At 42.3% G+C, this 20,812-nt stretch overlaps 1 protein-coding gene across 1 annotated transcript in view; it reads left to right on the forward strand.

Annotated features, from left to right (window-relative positions):
- The window catches only part of PCNT (pericentrin), a gene marked incomplete in the record, with an annotated part of 2,997,294 nt that overhangs the window by 1,371,155 nt on the left and 1,605,327 nt on the right, over positions 1-20,812 (forward strand). Inside the window, 1 exon segment of the mRNA XM_044060288.1 lies at positions 11,421-11,567. Within this exon segment, the coding sequence (XP_043916223.1) occupies positions 11,421-11,567 (147 nt within the window).

The following is a 20,812-nucleotide window of genomic DNA, read 5'->3' on the forward strand; positions in this document are numbered from 1 at the left end:
CAGCACTTTTTGACTCAGGTGCTCACCAAGCAGGGGCTTATACCTTTGCTATCACAGGATGCCCAAACTGTGTTAGTTGGCACAATAGCTGCCTTTTGGAGGTTACTAATGTCTCCTGTATATAGTGTTGCACTTTCTTGGTCTTCATTTTCACACTTTCATTAGCTGTTCTAAACTGGATGAAGCTTTAAGAGGAAGGACTGCTTCTAGCAGAGCAGTATTGTAAGACACCTTGACATGTCAGCTTTCTCTCCTTAACTGCACTTCCACAGTAGTACAATACTGTTTTTGTCCTTTTGCTGCAGGTAACCTATGTGAGGTGCTTCATGGTCTTTGTGTTTCACTGTTGCAGTCATTACATTTGGGTAATCTGCTGGAAGGTATCCCTCAGCCTGATTAACAAAGTCTTGGGTCCTGCGTCGGTTGCTGTCCCTTCCATGACGTCAGGTTGTCAGGGGTATAAAACATGCAGCCGATGCCATTACATCAGTTTTTCTTGCCGTGCGGTGCTTGAAGCAGAAGCAGTTGGCAAGTGCCGGTCAGCTGACTCCTGAAATTTAAATTTTCAAGTTTCAGAACCGAAGTCTTCAACTAAAAGCTAACTACCCTGTTGGGGAAACTTTTTCTTGCTCCTTACCAATGTCGGTAAAAGTTAATAATTGCATTACTTGTGGGAAGCAAATACCTCATAAGGATTTTCATTTGTACTGTATTCCTTGCCTAGGCCATGACCACAACGTACCTTGCTTGTCAGTTTTGTGCTAAATTTAATCAACGCACTATTAAACGTCGGTATATTTTTGCTTCTAAATACTTTGGCTCACGATTTACTTATCCAGAAATGTCGTCAGTTAGCAATCCAACTACCGGAATACCTAAAAAAACGCAAAGAAAAAGATAGAGATAGGCCGTCGAGGTTCAAAACTGACGATGATGCTTCTCCTAAGCCAGTCGCCAGTTCGCCGGTACTCATTGAGGCACTTTCGCAGCCCCTGATACCCACTACTTCTGATTCGCAGGCCTCTACTGAGACCCATTCGGAGTCCGGTATGCCGCGAGATGCTTCAATTATTTAACCCGCGGATGTCTCTACTTTAGATGGGTCCATAGCTGCTATGCAGGCACCGGCGTCTGAGGATGTTTTCAGGCCCACAGATTTGTATATCAGACCGATGCCATCTTCAAAACTAAGGCCAAAATCTAAATCTATGTCTAAAAAAACGATGCCAGGACCACATGTGCAGGCCCCTAGGCCCAAAAAACAAATGATCAAAATGACTGAAGATTTAATTACTCTGATCAGAGGTAGCCAACCCCCTCCTTCTAAGAGGCCTAGGCAAGACATTGATTATGAATCTTCTGAACAGGAATCTATTTCTTCTGACTTTCCTAATGAACAGGATGTGTCTATATCTACTTATGAGGACCCTGATGCAGAAGATTCCATTCCTTCTGCTTCTCCCTCTGAGGATTTCTCTTTTGGGGAAACTTTACTTACCTTAAGGGAACATTTCCACTGGGAAAGTCAGGATTTCTCTGAATCTAAAAAGAGACTTAGGGATTTTCTTCTTCTTCCTCAGCTTAGACCTTTGGCTATACCTCCTGTTCTAGACATTGTTGATGATGTTTTTTCAGAATCTAGTATGGCTCCTGATTCTCTACCTCCGGCTCCTTGTAAGCCAGACAGATACTACAGGGTTCCTGACTCCTACAAATTCCTTTTCAAAAATCCAATTGCGGATCCTGAAACCATTTCTCAGGGTCCCAAGGGCATTAAGGCCTCTACTGCTAGAAATCCTACCCCTTCTGATAGAGATTCCAGGGCGCTGGATAGATGGGGTAAGAAGGTTTACACTTCTGCAACACTGGCGATCAGGGCTTTAAACTGTCAATTTCATATGCTTAAATATCAACAGCATATCATGGGACTGCTTAAACAGAAAATGATGTTAATTTCTGGCTGTGTGGAAAATAAAGATTTACAGGATTTATTGCATTCAGCTGAACAAGTTGGAAAACATTCTTTGCAACGTGGTTTTGATTTTTTGGAGGCCTTTTGCAGGGCTGCTGTAACTGGGTCTGTGCTAAGAAGGCATGCTTGGCTAAAAGAGCAAACTCTACCTGATCATGTTAAAGCAAAATTGTTGGATGCTCCTTTACAACAGGACTGTCTCTTTGGTAATAAGGCTGAAGGTGTTTTAAAAAAGATGGAAGATAAAGCTAAATCTATGCAAACTGTGAAAGATTTCTTACAAGTGCAACCTCCAAGATTTAGTAGGCACTGGCCTACTAAGAACTGGTCCTTTCCAGTTCTTTCGAGAGCCATTCAAGTCAAACCCAGACATTCCAAAGGCTCCAGGATGTTCTTCATCTCACATTGCTACAAATGCAGATTTTTCGATTTCAAGTTTCAGACCGAGTTCAAAATATTTTAGTTTTTCTTGCCTCAGTGATTTACCGGATGTCAGAAAAAGTCAATAATTGCATTTCTGGAAACAGATAACGTGACAGAGATTATCATACTTTGTGTATTCCTTGCTTAGGGCCTGAGCACGACGTTGTTGGCTGTCGCCTTGTGCTAGATTTAATAAACTCACTATAAAGAGAAGGTTGGATTGTGCAAGGTTAGTCTTTGGGAAGCGTGTAATTATAAAATGCCGCCGGATGCTCCTAGAAGAACTGTCTGTACCGACGCGGTGGCTCCACCGGAGGTTTCTTTTGTGTTCCCAGGGTGAGACCTTATTATTGCAAGATGTGGCCTCTCAGGAGGCAAGTCAGGCTGAGGGGCTTCTCAGGTTACTATACTCCCTCCCTTCCTAGGGTGGCTAGGCCCTCCTTCTGTTTCAAAGGCTTCTCCCAGGGCAGGCCAGGTTTGGCTTCAGTTGGTGTTACCCCTAGCTCTTCAGGTACTGTGCCCAAGAAGCATATGCTTAAACTGGCAGAAGATTTGATTACTTTAATTAGGGGTTCTATGCCGCCTCCTGATAAGAGGCCTAGGATGGAACCAGTGCTGTGGGGTTTTCAGCAGGCTTCAGCTGTTTCAGAATCTTCGCTGAAGACTTGCAGGAGTATTCTCCTTATTCTGATTCTGATGTGGATGATTCTACTCCTTCTGCTTCTCCTCCTGAGGATTTTTCTTTTCAGAAACTCTTCATTCCATGAGGGAGCATTTTAAGTGGGAAGGTCAGGACTTCTCTGATTCCAGGAAAAGGCTTAGGGAATTTTTGTTTTTACCCCAGCATAGGCCTTTGCCTATACCTCCTGTTTTGGATGTAGTAGAAGATGTTTTTACAGAGGCTTCTCTTAATCCTGATTCTTTGCCTCCTGCTCCTGTTAAGCCGGATAGGTATTACAGGGTGCCTGAAGCTCATAAGTATCTTTTTAAGAGTCCTAGGGCTGACCCAGAAACTGTTAGTCAGGGGCCTAAAGGTGTTAAGGCTTCTGTTGTTAAGAATCCGGTTCCTGCAGACAAAGAGGCTAGGGCCTTGGATAGATGGGGATAGATGGGGAAAGAAAGTTTATACTTCTTCCACTCTGGCTATGAGGGCATTGAATTGCCAGTTTCACATGTTGAAATACCAGAACTATCTCCTTTCACAATTAAAGTCGAAGGTTGATGCTCTGGCAGTAGGTATTGATTGTAAAGAGTTGCAAGATTTAGTGCATGTTTCTGAACAGGTGGGTAAGCATTCTTTGCAATGTGGTTTTGATGCTGTACAGGCCTCCTAGGTGGCTGCCACTGTCAGTTCTTTGCAGGCATGCCTGGCTACGGATCAGAATTTGTCTGATCATGTTAAACGAGGATTTTAGATGCTCCTTTACAATCTGACGTGTTGTTTGGTCCTCCTGTTGAGACAGTTTTAAAGAAAATGGAGGACAAGGCTAAGTCTATGCAGACTGTTAAAGATTTTTTGCAGGTCCAGCCTCCAAAGTTTAGTAGAAATTGGCCTGCTAAGGGGTGGACGTATCCTTCTTATGATTCCCAGTCTAGGGGTAGATCTAGACGTGGTAGGGGTAGAGCTCAGGGCTCTTTCAGGCCTAGAACAGGGAGTTCTCCTGCACAGTCTTCGGGTGAGGGCAGGGGTCCGTCCTTTCGTAAACAGAGCCTTCTCGTCTGGCAGCACCTTTGGGAGGAAGGTTAGCACTTTTCAAAGAAAATTGGAGTTTAATTACCCAAGACAGATGGGTATTGGATATCATACACCACGGCTACAGGTTTTATTTCCATACCTTGCCTCCTTTCAAAGGCATGCCAGACGTTCCTCCTCAACAAAGAATAGAGGCGCAGGTTTCTCTGTTGCTCCAAATAGGGTCCCTATGCCAGAAGTGGGTCTAGGTTTTTATTCTCGCCTGTTCCTAGTACCAAAGAAGGGGAACACGTGGAGACCAATTTTGGATTTATCTATCCTCAACACTTATCTGGACATTCCCAAGTTCAAAATGTTGACGCAGCAGCTTTTACCTCTGCTGGGCAAAGATCATTGGATGGTAACTTTGGATCTCAAGGAGGCTTGCCTTCATGTTCCTATCAGACTAAGTTGCAGGAAGTATCTGCTGAGCTGGGACTTCTATCAGTTCTCTGCATTGCCCTTTGGCTTATCTAGTTCTGGCTCCAGTGATAGCTTTCTTCAGGCTAAAAGGAATACAAATCTATCCTTATTTGGACGACTGCCTGATTTTGGCTCAAGGAAGGGAAGAGCTTCTTCATCATTTGGAATATGTGATAGCAGTGCTAAGATGCCTAGGGTATTCTGTGAACGAAATAAAGTCCAGTCTAGTACCCTCTCAGGACATGTGCTTGGGTGTGAGACTGAATACAGCATCCCAGATGGCCTTTTAACCCCGGACAAACAAAAGAGTCTATCCCTTTACTTCCATCAACTATCTCATCAGTCCGTGCTGACTGCAAGGACAGTCCTTCAAGCATTAGGGTTCATGGCATCTTGGATTCTGGTGCTTCCCAATGCCAAACTGCATATGAGGAAGCTACAATGGTATCTCAAAAATGTATGGACACAGCACTGCCAGGATCTGGACACTGTCATTCAAATAATACCTTGCATTCAAAAGGAATTTTTGTGGTGGGCTCAGGAATGTCACCTAAACAAGGGACTCTATGACCCGCCAGAGGCGTCAGATTTTAACGACAGATGCCTCAGACAAAGCTTGGGGAGCTCATCTAAATGGAAAGTGGATACAAAACAAGTGGCCTGTCAGACTACAACATCTACATATCAACATGAAGGAGATGTTAGCAGTCCAGTTTGCATTAATAGCTTTCAAGGAATTTCTTCCAGGGCAGGTGTTGATTCTAACAGACAACACAACTGTCATGTGGTACATCAACAAGCAAGGGGAACGATTCTTATCCTCTATGCAGGCAAGCAATGATTTTGTGGGAGACTGCTCTCAGTTTACAGCTCAATCTTCAGGCAAGGTATCTGCCAGGAGCACAGAACTCCTTAGCAGATGTGTTGTTATGGATCCCAGTGGAAATTGGATCCTCATGTATTTCAGAAATTGACAGTGTCATGGGGAACTCCAGACATAGATCTGTTCGCTTCTCCACTGAACCATCAGCTGCCAAAGTTTTGCACAAAAGGTTTCATCCCACAGCTTGGAGAGTGGATGCTCTTTCTTTCAATTGCATGTGTATGCCTTTCCTCCTCTGCCTCTCCTCCCAAAGGTACTTCTAAAGGTCAGACAGGACAAGCCAAGGATGATTTTAATAGCTCCAGATTGGCCTCGACAGCACTGGTACCCATTATTGAGAAGCCTGGCACGGAAGCCTCCATGGCCTTTGCCTTCGATTCCACACCTGTTGTCACAGGAGGACAGCCATTTGCTGAATGTCAAACTTCACTCTTCACCTAACAGCCTGGCATATTCTGTTTTGAACCATAGAAGGTCTCAACTTCCAACAAGTTTTGAATGTGATTTTGGAAGCTAGAAGGCCTAGTACAAGGAAAGTGTACGCAGATAAATGGAAGAGATTTTTATTTTGGAGTGCAGCAAAAGATTTTGATGTTTCTGAGCCTAATTTGAGTGTGGCTCTTCAATATCTTACTGAGTTATTGGACAAATGTTTGTCTTTCTCTTCTATTAAGGTTCATGCTGCAGCAATTTCGCTCACTATGATTGTGACCCACCATTGTTTCTCATCCTTTGTTCAAGCAATTTCTTAGAGGGCAAAGAATATAAGACCCGCTCCTACTCCTGCTTGGGATCTCAATTTTGTGTTAAGAAGCTCACTCTACAACCTTTTGAGCCTGCAGCTACTTCTGAGTTGAAATATTTATCATGGAAGACTGCTTTTTGTTGGCAATTACCTCTGCAAGAAGGGTTTCTGAATTGCAGGCCCTTATGGCGTTGAGCCTTTCTTGATTTTCCATAAGGATAGGGTATCATTACGCACTAATCCTTCCTTTATGCCTAAGGTGGTTTCTAGTGTGGCTTTAAACCAAACTATTCATTTGCCTACTTTTTATGCAAATCCCAAAATAAAGGGGAAAAGATTTTGCACACTTTAGATGTACACAGGCAGTTTTATTATTTGGACAGAACTAAAGGGTTCAGGCAGTCTCAGCAGTTGTTTGTTTCTTTTGCTTTGAGTTCTCAGGGCAAGCCTGTGTCAAAACAAACTATTTCTAAGTGGATTGGGTTTTGCATTGCTTTCTGTTATTCCCATCATGGCAAGGAAGTTCCAGCTGGGATTAGGCCTCACTCCACTAGGGCTACTGCCACTTCAACAGCTTTTGGAGGCAGCTACTTGGAGTTCAAGTGCATACTTTCTCTAGGCATTATCACCTGCCACTTTACTCTAAATCCAGGGCTGGTTTTGCCACTGCTGTTTTGCAGGGCATTTTGGCAGCTCCGCCTTTGTAGTTAGCCATCCTCCCTTACCTCTGCTTTGGGATTCTACGGACTGCAGCAATGTGAGATGAAGAACATAGTACAGTTTTGTACCTACCATAAATGTAGATGTTCAAGATCCACATTGCTGCAGTCCAATTTACTCCCTCCTTCCCTCTGCAGTTAGAGGTGGTTGTGTGGGTTGGTTGTACATATTGTGTATATTGTATATATATTGTACATATAGTTAGTGCAAGGTGGTTGGTTGGTTCTTTGCTGTCTTTGGTTTTGACCTTTATTTTAGGGTCTTCTGACATCTGGGGCAAGAAAAGACTGAGGATATGTCATGCGCATTTGTACCTGATGTCAGTCAAATGCGCTTTGACGATATGAGGACAGCGGACTACCCAAGTGTAAGGACTGCAGCAATGTGGATCTTCGAACATCTACATTTATGGTAGGTACAAAACTGTACTTTTTAGTGACAAGGGACCTTTAGAACAAAACAATGGGGTGCCTCCACCTCCAAATCTGGAAACAACAAGGCACCTCCCTGTGGTAAACAGTCTCAATGACTTCCCTCTACACTTACCAAGCACTTACCTTTTAGCCGCCCCTTTGGGGGGAAAACTGGCACTTCATGCAAGAAACTGGCAACTTATAACCCAGGACAAATGGGTTTTAAAAATAGTATCCCAGGGATACAGATTTAATTTCCACACGTTGTCAGTCCCAAACGGATGGCCAGATCTTCCCCCAAATCAGTGGGCAGAGGCCCAGAAACAAGTTCTGTCCCTCATGAACATGGGGGCTATTCAACCAGTACCAGAAGAGGAAAAGTGACAAGGTTTCTATTCAAGGCTTTTCCTGGTACCCAGAAAAGACGAACCATGGCGTCCAATTCTGGACTTATCTACCCTAAATGCATTTGTAGGCATTCCAAAATTCAAGATGTTGACTCTTCAACAGTTACTTCATATGCTAGGCAAAGATGCTTGGTTGGTAACTCTAGACTTAAAAGAGGCTTACCTGCATATCTCAATCAAGGAATCTTGCAGAAGATACCTCCGCTTCAAACCAGGCTACTTGCATTACCAGTTCTCTGCACTGCCCTTTGGCTTATCTACTGCGCCCAGGGTCTTCACAAAGTGCCTGGCTCCAGTAATTGCATTTTGCAGACAAAGAAATATTCAAATATATCCATATCTGGACGATTGTCTAATTCAGGCAGAAAACGAGGACATTCTTCTAAAACATCTGGCGTTTGTAAAAAGGGTTCTAACTTGTCTAGGGTACACCATAAACGATAAGAAATAACATCTGGTACCCTCTCAAAAAATCACATTCCTGGGTGCAAGCTTGAATACAACTGCCCAGATGGCTTACCTTATGCCTGAAAAGCAAATTCATTTGGTTACTTACTTCAAACAGGTGGCCACAAAAACCTTGCTATCTGCAAGACAAATTCTGCAAGCCTTGGGGTTCATGGTCTCCTGCATTCTTCTAATTCCATATGCAAGACTGCATATGAGGAAACTTAGTGGTACTTAAAAAGTTTATGGAGTCAACATTGTCGCAGCTTGGAAACAGTGATTCCTATCATACCTTGCCTGCAACTAGAGTTCCTATGGTGGGCAGAGGCCTGCCACCAAAACAAGGGACTGCCATTCACTCCTCCCCCCTCGCCACCCAAACCCTAACTACAGATGCATCAGACTATGCTTGGGGGACTCATCTGGCAGGGAAGTGCATTCGGGGCAAATGGAGCCCAAACCATATGCACCTTCATATCAATCAGAAAGAGATGCTAGCTGTACAGAATGCACTGACAGCCTTCAAAGGACTATCTTCATCCAGAACAATTAATGATAGTCAGACAACACCACAGTTATGTGGTACACACACCTACCCCCTTTGCAGACTAGCCATGACATTGTGGAACACTGCCTTGATCTACAAAATACAACTACAAGCTCAATTCCTGCCTGGAAAGCTGAACACTCTGGCAGACAAACTAAGCAGAAATCTCATGGACCCACACTAATGGAAATTGGAACCACGGATTTTCAACATGTTGAAACACAAATGGGGGAGTCCAGACATAGATCTTTTTGCCTCACCCCAGAACTATCAGTTGGACAAGTTCTGCACAAGAACTCATCACAAAAAAGCCTGGAAAGTGGATGCTCTATCATTCAGCTGGAAAAAACTATCAGTCTGTGCTTTTCCCCCCTCTGCCTCTGCTCTCCAAAGTTCTACTAAAAGTCAAACAGGGCAAACCAAAAATGATTCTGATTGCTCCAGACTTGCCTCGCCAACACTGGTACCCACTCCTGCGCAATGTGTCACTCCTTCCACCTTGGCACCTGCCTCAGACACCTTACTTACTGTCTCAGCAGAACAGCCAAATTCTGCACACTCAGCTCCAAACTTTGAATCTTGCAGTGTGGCTAATCACCTAAATTCACCCTTAGCATCCTTCAGCAAACCTAAGATCGATGTCAGTCTGGAGGCGAGAAGGCCTAGTACTAAAAAATCATACGCTGACAAATGGAAAATATTCTGTGCCTGGAATCAGTCACAAGGAATAAGCACAGCAGTGCCCAATATTCCTCAGATTTTACAATACTTAACCGAGACGCTTCACAAGGGCCTGTCCTTTTCTTCCATAAATATCCATGCCTCGGCCACTTTGGCTCATTACAGCACAGAACCTCCCCTCTTCTCTCATCCACTGCTAAGGCCGCATCTCAGAGGGGCCAAAAACTTAAGACCACCCAGGAGAGCGCCAACCCCTGCCTGGGACCTCAATTTTGTATTGGAAAAACTCACTCTCCCTCCTTTCGAGCCAGCTCCTACTGCAGACTTAAACTTTCTCTCCTGGAAAACAGCTTTCCTTTTAGCAGTTACTTCAGCTAGAAGGATTTCAGAATTACAGGCTCTTATGGCAGTGGAGCCTTTCATTATTTTTCAAGCGAACTGGGTGTCTCTCAGGACCAATCCATCCTTCATGCCTAAAGTGGTATCCAGTGTGGCTTTTAATCAGACCATTCATTTGTCAACTTTCTTTCCCAATCCACAGAACAAGGGGGAGTGGATTCTGCATTCATTGGATGTACACAGACAACTTAGATTTTACTTAAACAGGACAAAATCTCTAAGAAAATCTGAACAACTACAGGTGGCATTTGCTGCAGGGGCAGAAGGAAAGGCTATTTCAAAGCAGACTATTTCCAAATGGATAAGCCATTGTATTTGTTTCTGCTATATGCACCATGGTAAAACTATCCCCCAGGGGATCAGATCTCATTCCACCAGGGCTGCATCTACTTCTACAGCCTTTGTCAGAGGTGTTCCTACCAGAGACATTCTAGAAGCTGCTACCTGGTGCTCAGTTCATACGTTCACCAAGCATTACCATTTACCTTTCTTCTCTAAATCCAGAGCTGGCTTTGCCACTGCTGTCCTACAGGGCCTTATTGCTGGTCCTAATGATGTATAAATCCATCCTCCCAACCATAGCTTTGGGAATCTGCCCAAATGTAATGACTGCAACAGTGAAACACGAAGAACATAGTACAGTTGTGTACACTTACCATAAATGTAGATGTTAGTGTAGTCATTGTTGCAGTCCTGGTTACCCTCCCTCCAGCCCTCTGTTCTTTCTCTTACTGTACCTCTACATTTTTTACTATGTTTAAACAGCCTTTTTGGTGTATTTGCTTTTGTTTGGAGGTATATCTTTTGTGTTTTTAATTACATATATATCTATATCTATGCATATATATATATATATATATATATATATATATATAAGCTCCCCATTTGGGTGGCACCTGACATCTGGGGCAAGAAAAACTGATGTAATGGCATCGGCTGCATGTTTTATACCACTGATGACCTGTAATGACTGCAACAGTGAATACACTTGAACATCTACATTTATGGTAAGTGTACACAACTGTACTTTATCAGTAGATCTTGGAGGGTGTGTTATTGCAAAAAGCATAGATGATCTCCATTTTTTTCCCCAATATGCTCTTCAGATTAACTTAAAAAGTGTGAACTCAGCTAATCTTAACCTTTTCTGCCATTCACAGGATCTCTGGCAAGTCATAAGCTTCATCACCAGGGTTTTTGGAACTGGAGTAGTTCAGTATTTGTTTCAGCCATTTATCACATTTCATTGCTTCATGAAAGAATGTCATGTCACGTGAGGAATATGTAACATCGCTTTCGTGTTTCAGCAACCATTTGATAGCCATGTTGTGTGATCAATGCTTTCTCCATCCGTTGATGAACTAACACTAGAGGGTGTAGTCTACATTTTTACCTTAACAGTACAGCTGCAAGGTGGTAAAAGTCAATCTTCTTCTTTCGGCTTTTCTCGGTTAGGGGTCGCCACAGCGGACCACCTGTAGGTGGTAAAAGTCAATATAGTATTATGATTTTCTTATAAGCCTTTAATGTCATATTCAGATGTAAAGTTGGTAGAGATAGTGATTCCTTTTGACATGTAGCAGATGTTTTTCATGATATTAAATCAGTGCATTTTTGTGTGCTTGCAGGATGAGTTTGAAACTGAAAAGAAAGCAGTGGTGGATGAACAGAAAACTGTACTTAATAGGTGTCAGGAGGAAGCAGAGGAACAGCATCACATGGAGAAAGAACAATTGGAGTCTGAGCTTAACAAGAAAACCGAGCTAATTGCTCAGGTAATTAATCAGTCATAATTTGTTTGTCAGGCAGTTCATTTTATTAAAACAGTCAAATTTCTGGCCAAGTTTGAGACTTCTTAATAGACTTGCTTCTGTATTTTAAAGTACAGTGCTTAACTAAAACACCCAGTATATCTATGAAACTTTTGTGAACCACTTTCTAGCAAAATTTACATCGGGAGAACATTGGCTAAAAATGGATAACTTCACTGTAGACTACTTCAATATGTACAGCCTTTTGGCACATTTTTTAATAATCAGTAGAGGATGCCTCTTGACTGACTGGCTGTTTCACTCTGATAAACCATGTGGATCAATCAGCCAGTACTAAGCATTGCTAAAAAATGTTAGTTCCTGCCTTTATAATAGCTACTTGTAGGGGTTATAGCGTTTTCCTCAGTTCAGAGTTTGTTGAGCAGTAATGAGATGCAGTGCAGGGGGCTGGACTAGCAGCTGCATAAAGCATGCAGGGTAATCCCTTCTTTGAGGTTGGGGTTGCTAGATTTCTCTGCTGGTTTCATAAAATAAGCAACATTTGCTTTGGTTCCTGATTGTTTCTTTGTCACATCATAGTGGACTCCGAGTGACACTGTAGACAAACACAGCTATGCTTGGAGTTTGGAAGGGAAACAGGAGAAAACAGAAGTTGGTTGCCAAGTCTTTCTTATGTATCTCACATGCACGACCTCCAATTATGGACAGGTTTAGAATCCCCAATCCACTCACTGTATGCCTTTAAAATGTGGGAAGAAAAAGGAACAGCTGGAGGATACCCAAACAAGCACAGTGTCTGCAAAAAAGGCATCCCAGCTGAAGACAAAATCAAAGACGCTCTTGCTTTCAAGAGAACAGTACCACTTGTGCCACTGTACCACCCTTCTCATTTTAGCAAAATTTTAATTTTTTTCTCACACATTATTTTGGAATAAGAAGTATTTCCTGAGTGGTGGATAACTTCTTAAAAAAAACTTTTAGGATTGTTTAAATGTAGTGTTTTATCAGTTTAATTATTCCTCACAAAAGATCTTGATAGTAGAAGTTATGGACTTCTATATTTTTCTAAGTAAGACGAAATCTTACTTGAACCCATACTGATTATTTCTTTCCTGGGGCAAGGTTTTAGTTCAGTCTTGTGCTGGTCTTTTAGAGTTTAAGAAACCTTTTGCCTTTGTTTCCTGCTTCTTCTTTCATTTGTTTACCATAGACTGGGACTATAACGTAACAGATCCTGTATACATTTGTTTGTATTTTTATATTGATGTTATAAGAGGTTGCTTTGACACAATATTTTAAGCAACTTTCTTCTACCTTCATTCTTTATAGTTGTGTCCCGGGCTGCAGTTGTTTTTTGATAGGTTCATAGCTTCAGGGCAAGCTATAGCTAAGCTTCTTGCCTTTTTTGCTGGTTTTACACTGGGTGGAACTTTATTTGTTAAAAAGCAGCTATTAATGAACTATTTTTCCTGTCACACTCACTGACAAATGGGAATATTCACAGGCATAGGCTTGCTTTTACAAACTGCATAAAAAGCAGCACCAGTTTAACAGTTTTGCAGCAGACTCCTAGGCAAAAATGCCTATTTTACAAAGAAAATTTCCTTAGTGAAAAAAAATTTCTCTAGTGAATTTCTTTTTGCATTTTAGATATCAGACCATATAACATATAATGCTGAAGGCACTCTTTTGTGGGCTTCTGACCAAGTACTTTATACCAGTGAAATATTTTTCTTTTATAACTCCTACTTTTGGAAACATCCTCACTTTTGTATCAGTGCATCCCATAATGTAATTTGCACGTATGTCACTGGTACCTTCCAGTTCTTTTAACTGCTTGCAGAGTTTGGATCTCTGTCTTTGATGTTGCTGATGAAGTGCTTCATTTGCAAACTGTCTGGCCATCAGATTACCAACCAAGGTTAACACCTGCACTGCATAAGCTGCTTTGGGAAGGGCAGGACATAAGCTACTGTGGCTGTGAGAGGATGTACTCCAGTTGCTTAACATAGACAATCAAAGGTTACCCACAGGGGAAGCTTCAGTAATTCCAATACAGCCTGGCTATATACAGGGAGTATACATCAGGACAAACCAAATTTACAGCACAGGATTGTCAAGAGTCCAAGTATTTAGAGAAATTCCTTTATCTAAATAATTCTATTCCTAAAAGCAAAATAATTCCAATTCTAAATTCTTCTCCTTCAAAAAGAGACGGACTCCAGATCATTCCTTGCACAGGTTTTATTGGGATCAGCACTTTCATCCTTGTAGACTTCTTCAGATCCATTTCTTACATCTAAACTTTCTATAATCATGATGCTACTAAAAATGCTGATCTGATGTGTTTTCTGTGCATTTCCCAATGTATGGATTTTAGATACGACCTTGGATCCATCTTCGGACACTTCTAAGCTTTGGATACGGTTCTCAGGCTCTCCCCTACCCATAATCTCTGTGTAGATAGTGAGCTACCCCAGATATCATCTGACAGATCTTGGTGCTCAAGAATGTGTTTTAGAAAAAAATCTTTTTTGAAAGATAAGTACATTTCTTTTGGGTAACCATTTCTTAATCTTTGTATGCCTGCTGTTATTATAGTACTTCTGGTTATTGCTCCCTACAGTTGTATCCCTTTTTCTCTCTCTGTCTTTCTTGCTTCTGTCTGGGTCTTAATTTAGAAAAAAAAAATATTTTTCCTTCTTGGGGACCATTTTTCTCTCGTGTAGTTCTTTTTTCTGGTATTTTTTCCCCTTTCTGTCTCTTTAACATCTATGAGGATGGCAGATAAGCTGTTTGGATTAAAAAAATGCATAGCTTGTTTTCACCAGCTACCAGATTTGGACACGCACGATAAATGTGTGTTGCTTAGTTACCTAAGCACCGAAGTATCGCCTGTTGTATCTGTAAGGCCTTTAGTCAGTGAGCTATTGTGGAAAGCCATAGTAAGCTTATTCTAAAGGTTCTCCTTCAGCCTGCTGTAGGAGAAAACCCCACTTTAAGATCAGGGAAGTCAGCTGCTGCTGCTTCTTCCCCTTCTCCAACTTCTGCAAAAAAGGTGTCTAATAAACCCAAAGAGAAGCAAAAAGAGGCAGAAAGAAAAAAGATCAAAATCAGCAAAAAAAGATCTCTGGATCATACACCTTCGTCGGCTCTAACTCCCAAGATTCCTAGACCTTCAGAGCCAATGTTGGTTTTGGAACTGATAGTTATTGGGTCCTATATACTTCCTGGATTTTCACCAGATCCCATCTCCTATAGGCTTCACTCTCCAGTTTTGCAGGACAGACCATGGTACCCCTCCAGGCCACCTTCCTCAACAACCTCTTCGAGGTCAGTTAAGTCTTGTTGGAGTCTCACTAAAGCTGACATGAACAAGATGATGAGGAGATTCCTGTGGCAGGAGACGATAGTCTACACCCTTCTAAGCTGGAAATTGCTGGTTGAAGACTTATTGTGTTTTTTATTCTAAGTGACTTTGTTCTGGTTTAAGCTCTTGGGTTCTAGACCAGTTATTGCACACTAGGAAGGTTTGTGTTCTACACTCTTGCAGGAGTATTCTACTGAATTACCACTTTATTTAAACTTTTTTTTTTTACTGTGATTTTCTGCACTTGATTTTCTAATGCTTCTTCATTTCATAGCTGAATCTAGACTGTTTGGTATCAGTTGAACACTAAAACCAGCTCCTCACTGAGATACTAAAAGATCTGAGGCATCCAGAAGTGTTTGTTTTTGCTCTTGTATTGCACTTTTAATTTGTATACATCCTACTGCCTGTTTAAATTGTCTGAACTGTTTATTGCCATATTTTACTGTATACTGTACTAGTTCGGTTCAGCTGTAGCATAGCCCAATTCCAAGTTTTCTGTGTCTGTTTTGTAACTTCTGGGAATCAAATTCAAGCCATCTTTGTTGGTGAAGACTCTTCCGGACTCTTGTGGGAGGAGAGTGCTGTCTGGGTCTCATCTAATCGAGGGTGATTAGACTAGAGCTCAGAGGGAACATCCTTATTGGCTAGTTTGAATTAAAAGGGTTATTTCTTGTTTTATTTAAGCCCCCCATTTGTGCTTGTTTGCGTGTAGTACGCCATCATGCACTGCTGTACAGAGGTGATTACTGTTGGTGGCTAGAGATGCAAATGTTTGCTTGTTAAATTTTCCCGTAGCAGTTTGCTTTTGGTCCTCCAGAGGTTTTTTGTGACCCTGTTCTACTGTCAGGTGGAGCACTAAGCCTAGCCTCAAAGGTAACAGCACACCTGTCACCCACTAGCCCTTCCTCAGTGCGACCTCTTTTCTTGACGATATAAATTTGCCTAACACTATGGACAGACAGTTTCCCACAGTTTTTCCAACCAACCTGGTCGACGTGGGCATCCTGAGGCAGTGTAGAAACTGCCTCATGTTCATCGACAACCCTGTACTCCTAGTTCACACAAACTCAACATGTGAGAGATGTAGCTATATTAAGAACCCTGAATCCATGCTCTCTCACACACCAGTCAGTACATAGAAAAATGAGCGGGTTGTCGGCATGCACACCTCACCTCCTACTCAACCTAAACACATATCACACATACCTACATATGTGGAGGTCCTCACCAGAAACATACCTAACCACCAGAGACCTCCCAAATGCAAACACAAGCATGCTACACATAATACATCCTCTGCAGAAAACAATACACATAATAGCTAATGCACCAGTATCTCTCCTGTCAAGCTCTTAAGGCAAAACATAAAACCAAACATATTAGTTATAGGTGTTTCCATCCTGAGACACACAGATGTCCCTCTCACCAGGCTGGATAAGGAACAGGTCACGGTCACCTGTCTGTCAGGTGCCAGGATCCACCATATCACACATGCACTCAAGTCTCTCAACAATACGTACTGTTATGATTCTGTCATAGTCCATGTTGGTGTGAACGACTTGAGACATACCTCTTTGGACTATATGAAGACAGACATGACTGAGCTCTTGGACTATGTAACTCAGGCAGGTATGTCCCTAGCCTTAAGAAGTATTTTATTTTCACTTAGGATGACGGCTCAGTACAAAAAGAAAATGATTGACTTCAATAAATAAGCTTAGTTTCTGGTGTCATTTTAAGGGGGTCCAGTATCTGTCAGCCTGGGATGACATGATCCCCACTCAGGAATCATAGAGAAACTCATTAAGCTAGGCATTAATCCCTATATCACTAGGTGGGTTGCAAAGTGGCTCACAGATAGAACCTACAGTGTGAAAGTAGCTGGCTCCAATTCAGACTGCCGACTAGTCACATATGGAGTTTCACGGGTTTGGTCCCGGGTCCTCTCCTGTTTGGTATCTATTTCTTTGAAGTCCAGGCCAAAACTAAGGGACTGGCTGATGAAGTTCACAGATGATTGCGAGTTGGGAGCTATTATTAACTCGAAAAACACATTTAAAAACCACAATAACAAAACACCAAACGAAAATAGCAGCCAACTGGAAAAATCTTTACTTTTTCACTGGATTCTGGTACCTCGGCCTTCGCCTTCAACGGAATGAATTATTACATACAAAACCAGTCATTAAATACACCAGTTAATTACATCATTAAACCATCATTAAACCATTAAACAATTAATTAAATTGAATAATTTTTAGTCAAAGAACTCTCTCATGGACCAATACTACATTATAACAAAGAAATAGATAATATAGTTAACAATATTAAATATCATATTTAAATCTCTAGATTTAACCCATTAGGATGTAAAGTTTTATAATTTACTATAAAATTTGATTCCATTCTTAGTAATTTATTATGAAAGTTAGAGTTTGCCCCCCCCCCCCTCAGGCTTAGCCAAAACACTAAATATTAAATCTACACATTCACCATTATGGTACTGATGAAAATGATTAGCCACTGGACTATCCAATCTAGCATTTCTAATATCTCCCATGTGTTCCATAACCCTCAATTTAACCTTTCTATTTGTTTGTCCTATATACCATTTTTTATTCTCACAATTGCAGCCAATTATATAAATTACCCCAAATGAGTTGCAATTAAAATAATCAATGGCATTATACTTAATGCCATTTATTTCACTGCCATCCAAATTTACAATATTTTTACATATCTTACACCGTCCACAAGCAAAAGTACCCGCATTTCTGACTTTATCCCTCCTACCTTTATGTCTAACCAACTCCTTTAGGATACTACACCTGCTATGGGAAAAAATAATCTTATTAGGTATAATAGTTTTAAGAAAATCATCACCCATAATAATAGGCCATAGTTCTTGGACTATTCTTTTCAAACTAGACGAAAAAAGGGAATACCTATTGACGATATTTTATTCTCATCATCTAAAATAATTTTACCCCTATAAGTTGTTTTTAAAAGTCCTCTGTTATTTTTACTTTCCTTGATGTTATAGTAGGGATGAAATTCTGAAAAACCCAAATTTAACTCTTTCCACTTTTTTTCTATGTAACATAATATTATTCCACTGATATCCCCTATTCTTTAATTTTTCACAAATTAAATCAAATTCCCTTTTAATATTCCTAACCTCTGATGTATTACCAGCAATTCTTTTGAACTCTCCTAAAGGTAAAGAGTTGATTAAATCAGTGCTATGCATACTTGTAGCATGCAAAAAATTAACTCCCCAAGTGATGTTGACATCCTACAGAATGGCCTCACTTAGACCAACGACTGGTGTCAGAACCATGGCCTGAAGCTCAGTACCAAAAAATATGTCATCATCCCCTTTGGGAAAAACACTGTTCCCATGAATGACCACATTGATGGTAGTCCGCTGAACACAGAAGCGGTTATGAGAGATCTGGGAACACAGATTGACAGCAACCTCTCTTTTGATCACCACATTGCCACTGTAGATGTCCTTCAAGGATGCATCTGCAGTCATCACATATGGGTTGTCCTCCCTTCGGACGGCCGGATTCCAAAGTCTGGGTCCGGCGTCGGCTGATGTCGCCCTTTCCCCGACGTCAGAGCGCCTGGGGTATAAAAGAGTCAGCCGACGCCATCTTCCTCAGTCTTTCTTGCCGCGTGGTGCCCGAAGCAGAAGCAGTTCGCAAGTGCCGGTCGGCCAGCTCCTGTAATTCAGCTACCGAAGACTTCAAAAAGCTAAGTACCCCGTTGGGGACTCTTTCTTGCCTCAGCCGATGTCAGATAAAGTTAATAATTGTTTAACTTGTGGGAAACAAATACCTGATAAGGATTTCCACTCTTACTGCCTCCCCTGCCTAGGCCCAGACCACAACGTCTCGGCCTGTTCAGCCTGTGCTTCCTTCAACCGACGCACCCTTAGACGTCGGGCGGAGTTTGCAGAGGAATTTTTTGGGGCTAGTTTTTCGTACAATATGCCGTTGGAGTCTCCGACTTCACATTTGATTAAGAAACAGAAGGACAAGAACTGACACACGCGGGACGCGGTTTAGGCTGAAACCACGGCCAGGCCTACCGCGAGTGTCTCGGTCTCGGCTGAAACCGAGTCCTTGGTGCTTCCTACCACCGAATCCGCTCAGCCGACTACCTCAGTCCCTCAGTCCCGGAGGCCCCGGCTGAATCGGTTACTGAATTTCCTACAGAAACGGGTGTCCTGGAACCTTCCGACACCATACCTTTAGACAAAACTACACCAGCACGTGGTGCAGCCAGGCCTCCTGCATCCATGTCCATTAAGGCATTCTCTAGGGCTAAAGCTACTAAACTATCCAAAGCTTTGCCTCCCAAGGTTATCCCTCAGGGACCCACTACAGGTTCACAGATTCTAAGCTTAGCAGAGGACCTTATCTCCTTAATTAGGGGCTCTCAACCTCATCCAGACAGGGGCTCTCAACCTCCTCCAGACAAAAGGCCCAGGGTTGAGCCCTCTGATCCCCACTCCTCAGATGAGGCCTCAGATGGTTCTACTCTCTCGGACCACCAGGAGGAGGCTTTTTCGGCCTACGAGGATTCTGATGCAGAGGAATCTATTCCTTCGGCCTCCCCTCCTGAAGAGTTTTCCTTTGGGGAGACACTCCACACTATGAGGGAGCATTTCCAGTGGCAGGGCCAGGAATTCTCTGATTCCAGGAAGAGATTAAGGACCTTCTTGCATTTGCCTCAGCATAGACCTTTGGCTATTCCTCCTGTTTTAAATGTCATTGATGATGTGTACTCTGAGTCTAGCACAACCCCTGATACTCTTCCTCCGGCTCCTGTCAAACCGGATAGGTACTACAGGGTCCCGGACTCACATCTTCACCTTTACAAGGCCCACTCTGCTGATCCAGAAACTATTTCCCAGGGCCCCAAAGGGGTTACAGCTGCCACTACTAAAAATCCTCTCCCCTCTGAAAGGGAGTCTAGAGCTTTAGAGAGATGGGGTAAAAAAGTGTATACTTCTGCTACTCTTTCTATGAGGGCATTGAATTGTCAATTTCATATGATACAGTACCAAGAGTATTTGTTGGATGAATTGCATAAAAAACTGTATTCACCTGAACCCCTAGATCACAAATCACTTCAGGATCTAGTACATAACTCCCAACAGGTTAGCAACCATTTCTTGCAATGTGGTTATGATGCATTGGAAGCTTCATGTAGGTCAGCTATGACTGGCGCAGTCATACGTAGGCATGCTTGGCTGAAGGAACAATCTCTGCCAGACCATGTCAAAGCAAAGCTTCTGGATGCTCCACTGGAAAAGCAAAAGTTATTTGGCTCCACGGCTCAGGAGGTCCTAAAGAAAGTTGAAGAAAAGGCAAAATCTGTACAAACTGTCAAAGATTTTCTCCAAGTCCAACCACCAAGATTCATCAGGAATTGGCCTTCCAAAAATTGGTCCTTTCCAGACACAGAGAGGTTTCAGAGAGGCAAGAACAGGCGTGCCAGAGGTAGAGGGCAAGCTAGAGGCTCCTACAGAGGGCGCCAATGGCAGCCTCCCAACCAGAGAGGTAATGCAGGACCTACAACTGCTGCACAAGGACAGGCTCAATGACTTTACTTTGACACCGCCAACCAGGGCTCAATTGGAAGCACCCTTGGGCGGAAAGCTTTCTTTATTCTCGGAAAATTGGCACAGTATTACAAGGGACAAATGGGCACTACAAATAATAGACAAAGGATACAGGTTCCATTTTCACACATTACCAAAATGAAAAGGCATGCCAGACCTGCCACCAAATCAAAGGGCAGAGGCTTTGAAACAAATCTCCAGCTTAATGCAAATGAAAGCTATAGAAAAGGTTCCTCTCTC

The sequence above is a fragment of the Protopterus annectens genome, chromosome 2.part0 (assembly GCF_019279795.1).
Source record: "Protopterus annectens isolate FY-2018-M chromosome 2.part0, PAN1.0, whole genome shotgun sequence".
In the NCBI taxonomy this organism is placed as follows: Eukaryota; Metazoa; Chordata; order Ceratodontiformes; family Protopteridae; genus Protopterus; species Protopterus annectens.